The sequence below is a fragment of the Magnolia sinica genome, chromosome 1 (assembly GCF_029962835.1).
Source record: "Magnolia sinica isolate HGM2019 chromosome 1, MsV1, whole genome shotgun sequence".
Classification (NCBI taxonomy): domain Eukaryota; kingdom Viridiplantae; phylum Streptophyta; class Magnoliopsida; order Magnoliales; family Magnoliaceae; genus Magnolia; species Magnolia sinica.
This window is the reverse complement of record NC_080573.1, coordinates 130,900,052-130,907,845: the sequence shown is the minus strand read 5'-3', so window position 1 is coordinate 130,907,845 and position 7,794 is coordinate 130,900,052. Positions and strand designations below refer to the sequence as shown.

Here is a 7,794-nt window from a genome sequence, read left to right as displayed (position 1 = left end):
TCCAAGAACAGCCGAAAATCATTCAAATTCATATATCTATCACTCACATTTTATATATATTAGATCTCTAAAACTCAAATTCAAATCAACAAAGAAAAAGAAAGAAAATAGAAGTCCTTTTCGAAAACAGAAGTGTTCTTCTTTCTCTCTTTTCATTGAAAGTTCGAACCTGGTGTGTAGATAGCTAGATCAGGCCACCCATTTCCACCACCCCAACAGCTCGAATCACTTGGCAACCCCAAGAAATTTTCTGGGTTGTTCGAATTCTCCAAATCCAATGGAGGGTTCTCAACCGAATCCGAATTTGGATGCGGGTAATCTCCGAATTGCATCCTTTGAACGCTTGAAACACTCGAATTCATGCTGTCTAGTAGATTCCCATACTGCCCATTCGAAGCCAACAGAGAACTGAAACTACCCGTCATGTCGAGCATTCGATGGTCTTGATCCACAGTCCCCAACGGGCTGAAAATTCCGGAAGGAGGTTCTGGCTTTGGTTGTGGGGTCGAAGAAGAAGAGGAGGAGGAAGAGCGTTTCGAGTTCGATCGCTTGGTGTTCTTGCGGCTGCCGCCGCCCACGGGAATGTTGCGGAGGGCACCACCTTTAGTCCAGTAGCGCCGGCAGTTCTTGCAGAAATGGCGAGGTTGGGAGAGGTTGTAGTTGTTGTAGTAGCAGAACTTGGTGTTTGTAGATTCGCAACGTGGACATTTGAGGTGCTCTTGTTCGGGGAAATTGGGCTTGATGGATTGAAATGTGTTTGGATCTTGCATTTTTTTTTTTTGGTTAGAAGAGAGCGGATTGAATTTTAGTTCTCTCTCTCTCTATTCGGATTTGAGGACTCTGATGCTGGAAAGGAAATGAAATGGAATGAATGTAAATGAGAAAGATAATTGGATTTTTCTTAGATGGGTTTTTTGTAGTGTGATGAAAAAGGGTGGAGAAAAGGTTAGAATTTTAAATTCTTTTCTTTTCTATATCTTTGTTTTTTCTCTCAGATGAAATCATGGAAAGAGTGCAAAAGAGTTTTTTTTTTTTTCAAGTTCTGAGGTTGGTTTTCTTGTGTGAGTTGAAAAGGGCGGAGAGGAATCAGTTATTTTTCAAGATTTGAATTGGATATAGTAGAGACTAGACAGTAGAGGGAGGTATTTGAAGATTTGGTTTGGGTTTTCTTCATGGGAGAGAGAACCGGATTTTTAGAAAGATGTTTCAGGTTTTTGGATGCAGTAAGGAAGGAAAACGTTTCGAGGAAGAACCAGAACCTTTGAAGAATTGAATTGGGCTTTTGAAGGACTTCAGAAAAAAAACCTTTGAATTTTAAAGATCTGAGATGGGTTGATGGAGAAAACCGTAAGCCTATTTCAGGATCCAAAGATGAAAGAAAAGAACCAAAAATCTTAGATTTTCTCAATCCATGAAAGGAGCTTTCATACAAAACCAAACAAAAAAAAATAAAAAATAAACTCTATTTTTCTCTCTAAGCTATATATATTCTTCAAGGAGGAAAGAAAAGCATGTAAATACCAGAAATTTCTGAAGCTCTCAACTTAGATTTCATGAAACCACACAGGAGCTTTCTACGATCTATATACCAAGATTTCAAAAATCTTTGAGTATGATTCCATGGAAGAAAGCAAACATCCAAGAACTCCGACTTTCCACAAGCAATAGACAGGCTCAAACAGATACAGACGCTGGGATTTATGAGAATGAAGAAAGGGAGAGAGACATGCGACTGAAAATGCTGACGTGGAGATGATGATGATGACTCTCTCTCTTCGTATGCTCGGCTATAGTAGCTTTCACAAGAATGCCACATCCCATAGGCAATGAATTTGTTTTAAGAAGGTCGGTTCCTCTACAACTGTGGTATAGGAAATTTTTTTAGTGCAACCAGCTGCAGCAGCAGGTGGGGCCCACCATGGTATGTGCATAGATAATGGTTGCTCCACCATGAGATAGGGTGGCGCCAAAAAATCTTGCTGAGCCATTCATTAAGTGGGCCACTGCAGGAATTTGTCGTTTTTTGTTCATAGTTTTCTATAGTATAGCCAACCTGATGGAGTCCCATTTCCACCGTAGGGGAAAGCTGCTGGATGGTTTAGATGCCATTCACACCAGGGTGGGCCTCACGTGCAACCAGTTGCACGAAATTCTCATCTTCAACCGTAGATGAACCATCCTATCAGTGTTATTCTCTTTCTAGAGGCCTGATCCTACGCAGCATTCGTAGAATAAGCTTATTTTACAGCTATGTGTTTGGGTACACCATGATGTGTGCATCATATCTACTAAATCCATCATGTCCACCTTATCATGTTCTCCTTGGATCCCAAAAATCAGGCCGATTCAAAAATCAGGTGGGCCACACCATCTACAATCATGTCTAAAACCTCTAAAATCACGCGGTGTGGCCTGCTAGGTTTTGAGAAGGCCTGATTTTAGTACGTCCGTTCATCCTAGTGGGGAGCATCTTATGAAGGGATGGGATGGAATATTACAGAGTAGGCCTTATAGATGTAGCGGCTGTGGGGCCTTAAATGACCCCACATACATATGGGCGCCGATTAGGTGAGTCCGGGGTAGTAGTAGCTTTGTGGGTGAGTCCCTGACCGTAGGGCCCACCTTGATGTATCTGGGTGAATCCCTTGATGTATGTGTTTGTCTATCTACTCCGTCCATCAGTTTTTCCAGCTCATTTTAAGGCATAGTTCGAAAAAATGAAGCAAATTCAAATCTCAAGTGGACCACGCCACACGAAACAGTGTTCATTGAACGTTCACCATTAAAAAATTCCAAGGGACCAGCATAACTTTTATTTGTAAATCCACCCTGTTGATAAGGTCGCACAGAACTTATCGAAGGGAAAATATAAATATCAGCTTGATCCGAAACTTTCGTAGCCCATAAGAAGTTTTTAATGGTCAATTACCATTATTTCCTGTGGTGTGGTCCACTTGGTATTTTGATCTGACTTATTTTTGGGGCCATATATTAAAATAAGTTATAAAAACTGATGGACGGATTGGATATACAAAAAATACATCAAGGTGGGTCCCACAATCAGCGACTCACCCACTAAGCGGGAATCCCGGACTAACGTAATCCGCGCCCCATGCCTAGTAGTAGGATGGGCTTATTCTACAATCGTTGTAGGGTAACAGTCCTCTTCTTGGATTAAAAAAACAATGGTTCAAAAGAAAATGATATTCACACCCTTTTTTCTTAATAGTAACCCCCCACATGGAAACACGTAGCAATGATTGGCATGCATTCAAACCCAACATCCAAACTGTCCGGTCTGACCAGGCTCGATCAGCACCGGAGCTCTTTCTGATTTGGCTCGGCTCAGAACAAGCTACACTAGTTTTTTGAGTTTTATGATTTTTAAGTAGCGTTTTCAGAGTGGGCCACTTGATTGGAGGACCGTAATAGGTGCGAATCCCCTCAACTAGTTCCGTTTTGGCGTGGAAATCCATTTCGTGTATTGTTGAAACTAGAGTCATCTGGGACAACACTTTCTGGAGATGGTAGAAAGCATGAGCTTACTGCAAATGTTGTAAATGTTAGAATAGAGTCAATTACAAGTAGATTATTTTAATTAGATGTTTATCCATATAATATATACATGCATTGTTACTTGTATATGATACAATTATTCTTAATTGGATGATACAGTTGTCCACAATATACTCTCTCAAATTATCATGGTATTAGAGTAATGGTATGTGAATCGGTGGAGTTTATACATAAATTAAAATACACTTGAGTCTCACTTGTATATGTATAGGTGATTAAGGGTATTCTTGGTTGCACCAAATATTATGAAATTGCAGGATTCATTAGGGCCAGCTTGGGAGTGTGGATTTGGAATCCTCTTGCTTTGTTTGGCACCCTGGATTGAGAATTAACTTTAATTCAAAAGTAGTTATTCTAGCATATTTACAAGGGTTTAAATTTAATTACTAAATCAACCTTAATGTCTCTAATTAGTGAACATATGTAATTTTTAACACAATGGTTGTAAACTTGTAACAAGCCTGTTGAAATGTATACATTGCTAAAAAATGATGAAATTCCAAGTCTGGGATGGGCCACAAGCACAAGATCACATTTAAGTGACTAACCGACGATTTTTAACCGTTGATTTACATGGACAATGTTTGGACGGTGTTGATTCATCGTATTAAAGTAATTATAGTGATGCAATTGATAATCTAATTATTTTAAGATATTATTAGTGGGCCATGTGTCCAATAGATTAATAGTAATCCAAGCCCTCACCATGGATTTGAAACCCCCATTTACTTTATGGTGCCAAATAACTTGGGGGATTTGAAATTCCCTTAAATTCCCCCAAATCCATAGTGTCAAACGAACCTTTAGTCTAATTCAATGCAAAGTTACACCAAATATTATGAAATTTAGGATTAGTTGGTTTAATTGGGTGTAAAATATCATGAAATTCCATGAAATTTGGTGTGACCAAACACCTATAAATAATTCTTTAGTAGTAAAATTCACTTAAAAATTAATACTACGTACATTTTTTAGGACCTAAAGATGCTAAGGCCTGTCGGATATACCACCACATAAGTTATTATTATTATTATTTTTACTTACAAGTGTAGATAAGTGACTTATTTCAAATAAGTAAGTTTGGTTTATGATTAGTTATAACTTTTTATTTAAAAGTATATACTCACTTTAAGTTTTATTTTATTTTTGGCTTTTCTTCTTTTCATTAGTCGCTAAAGAAAGGAACCAGGAGAGGGTGATTAATATGTGTTTGCTAAACAAGCTTATTTTCTCACCAGGAGAGGGTGATTAATATGTGTTTGCTAAACAAGCTTATTTTCTTAATAAATAGAAAATAAGATAAGTTAACTGTGGAATAAGTATCTTATCTTAAGCAACTTATCATCCAACACATCCCTTAAGGGTGCATGGTAACTTAGGCGGCATTTGCACAGTACATACGATAAGCTACTCATGCCTTAAGTAGCTTGTCTTGATTTCTACTTATTAATAAATTGAAGTGATTAAGTGACTTTAATTTTATTTTTTATTTTTTAAGTTACTTTTAATTGACCATAAACCATACTTATTTATTTCAAATAGGTTACTTTTCTACTATTCCAAGTGGAAAAAGTTACTTATTTCGTAGTATCCAAACGGCTATTAATATTGCATAGACCAGTCACAAGGTTAAGATAGTTCATGAGAGATCTCCTGAATTTCTACCTCTATATAAACCACCGCATCTCAACTATGCAAAAGGTTGAACTGACCGATCAAAAGGCCACCTGTTGAATGGGGCCATGATGAATGGATGACTCATACACTAGTTATATGTTCAATTAATTAATGTATGGGACCCAATTGTAGTGTTTGTGTGACATCCCACCTGTCCATCGCAGTACCTGCAATGAAAATGGAATGCCCTAATCAAGTCAATCCAACAATTAGATAGAACCCATACGACTGTAGATGTTTTTGGTGGTCGTTCATTATTTCCATGATGTCGTCCACTTAATAGTTAGATAAATCTAATTCTTAGGGTATTCCATTTAATTTTATAGTGGAACTACCTTATTAGATGAGTTGGATGTTATACAAACACTATTGTGAACCTCACACACAATTAGTTGGGCGAACAACTAGTGTCAGAGCATATCTCATACACACACATCTGCGTGCATGTAGAATGAGTAAGTGATGGGAAACCTTCCCTTGCACTAGCTCTATTTGGACTCTCATTGGCATCACTGGAATTATCTTCTGCGGTCCATTAAGTCGAGTTCCCTCTTTTCAGCTTATTCGCAAAAATAATAATAATAATCCAACGGTCCTAAAATGACCTTTCCTCTACAAATAATCTTGTCATCCCAATTTTAATGCCATCAATTGAATAGTTTGGATCATATAATTGGTACGATATATCCAAGGCAGAAGCCGACTAAGGGTGGACCAATCCCAGTAAATGGTCCAGATTGGTGACATACAGATTATCCTCCTATTCGAATTCAACTAATGCATAGGAAGGATTCCATATACCTATCCCACCAGTAGAAAAATGCTTATGCACACAAAAAACATGAGGATATGACGTTTGCCGGAATTTATCTCAGATTGATTGTAGTACAGTCTGTCTGGACTTTTTAGCCTTGGAATCTGGTCATCTTCCCATGATCTAAATCTGTTTACACTGCACGACTGTCATTTATTTTTTAACAGTTGAAAGCCCCTGGCTCTTTTGCTTAGAACATGAATGGGCATGATGACCTTTCTATGAATTAAAGGGTTGAAACCTAAAATCCAAGAGTTTTTTTAGGCCATCCTCCATCCAAGGAAAGCTAGCCCTATTAAACAAATTGTTTGTATATGACCAAAAACATCTCTTCCTAATTCTCACTAGTTTTACACGTTAAACACGTGCCTAAATGACGCAAGGATAAATGTGATGAGGATAACTACTCCGAATCCATGGAGCTTCTCTGGACTCCTCACAGAGATTTCTCGAATCCACGAGGAAAAAAAGCAGAAAATAGAAATAAATTCTAATAAATTCGAAATTGATTAATTGATCCATAAAAACGAGTTCACAACCCTTTAAATAGGGGTACCAAGCAATGGGAAAGAAATTAGAATCAAACTACAACTCAAACTCCTAGAATCTGTGACTTACTATAAATAGTAAACTTACTATTTATAGACGATCGTGATATCTACTAGTGCGCAAGGTTTTCGGCCAAAAATAGTAAGTGTCCTATTTGGTTTCACCAAACCGTTCTCCTAATTATTCTAAGCTCTTTTCACGTTGGGCGCAACTCCTAAAGCTCGACGGATGAAGAGTTATAATTAAACTAAAACTTACTATTTATAGTAAAAACGAAATTAAAACAGAAAAATGACCGTCGATCCAGGGGTTTTTCGCAATTCCGGGCTGCGCAACCCGGCATAGCAGGGTTGGTTGGCTTCAGTAGCTCGTTCTATCCCAAAATTATATATTTTACGTCAGATAACTCATTCCGGATTGCAAAACACGTCCGATTTAAGGTTCGATGGTCTGGATCACTTTTGTCGTCGACCGGGCTTTTTCTGATCCATCTTGGCCATGTAACTGTCTGCGACCCGCTCTACATCACTAAACTAATAAGTGTAGGAATTCCTAGACACAAGTACAGTACTACACGCAGCTGACGTGGCCACCTGTCTGTTTTGGGCATCTGAGACGTGCATAATATGGGCCAACCATTAATTTGACCAAAGGCATCAATCACTTTGGGACCCACCTATGTACACAAAATGAACCGTTTAGAAGAATCTGCCATCAGTCTACGTTCAACATTCACGTCTGGCAGAACTAACGAGCAGACCCACCTAAATGCACCCGCCAGATGTACTACATATTACCACGTTAGCTCGTGTTGTGAAGAGGGGTGCATGTGTATCGGTAGCGATTCGGTGAGGCCATACCAGAGTAACACTGAGTTCAATGAGCGGAGCCGAGAGAGCCACACTGATGTATGCATTGCATATCGTGCCGTCCGACTGGATAATTTTTTACATGAGCCCAAAATTATTACAATCTCCGGAGGACCAAACTGCAGGAATGAATAGTAATTGAACTAAGATCATTAAAAACTACTTGCCCACCTAAATGTTTATTTGTCAATCTATTTTTAAGGTTACACATGCATGAATGAAGGAAAACCACAAATATCATCTTGATTCGAAATTTTTTGGCTAATGAGGAGTTTTTAAAGTACCATTATTTCCTGTAGTGTGGTCCAC

At 38.4% G+C, this 7,794-nt stretch overlaps 1 protein-coding gene across 1 annotated transcript; it reads right to left on the bottom strand.

Annotated features, from left to right (window-relative positions):
* On the bottom strand, nt 1-1,792 carry LOC131217246 (dof zinc finger protein DOF3.1-like). Its single transcript, XM_058212106.1, has 2 exons — nt 1,522-1,792; nt 1-846 (listed from the first exon to the last, which is right to left on the bottom strand). The coding sequence occupies exon 2, from the start codon at nt 768-770 to the stop codon at nt 153-155; it is 618 nt and encodes a 205-aa protein (XP_058068089.1). The 5' UTR covers nt 771-846; nt 1,522-1,792; the 3' UTR covers nt 1-152.
* Between the last annotated feature and the right edge of the window lie 6,002 nt (nt 1,793-7,794).

Coding starts and splice junctions, on each gene's coding strand:
- LOC131217246 (XM_058212106.1), bottom strand. CDS start 770: ATGCAAGATCCAAACACATTTCAATCCATCAAGCCCAATTTCCCCGAA.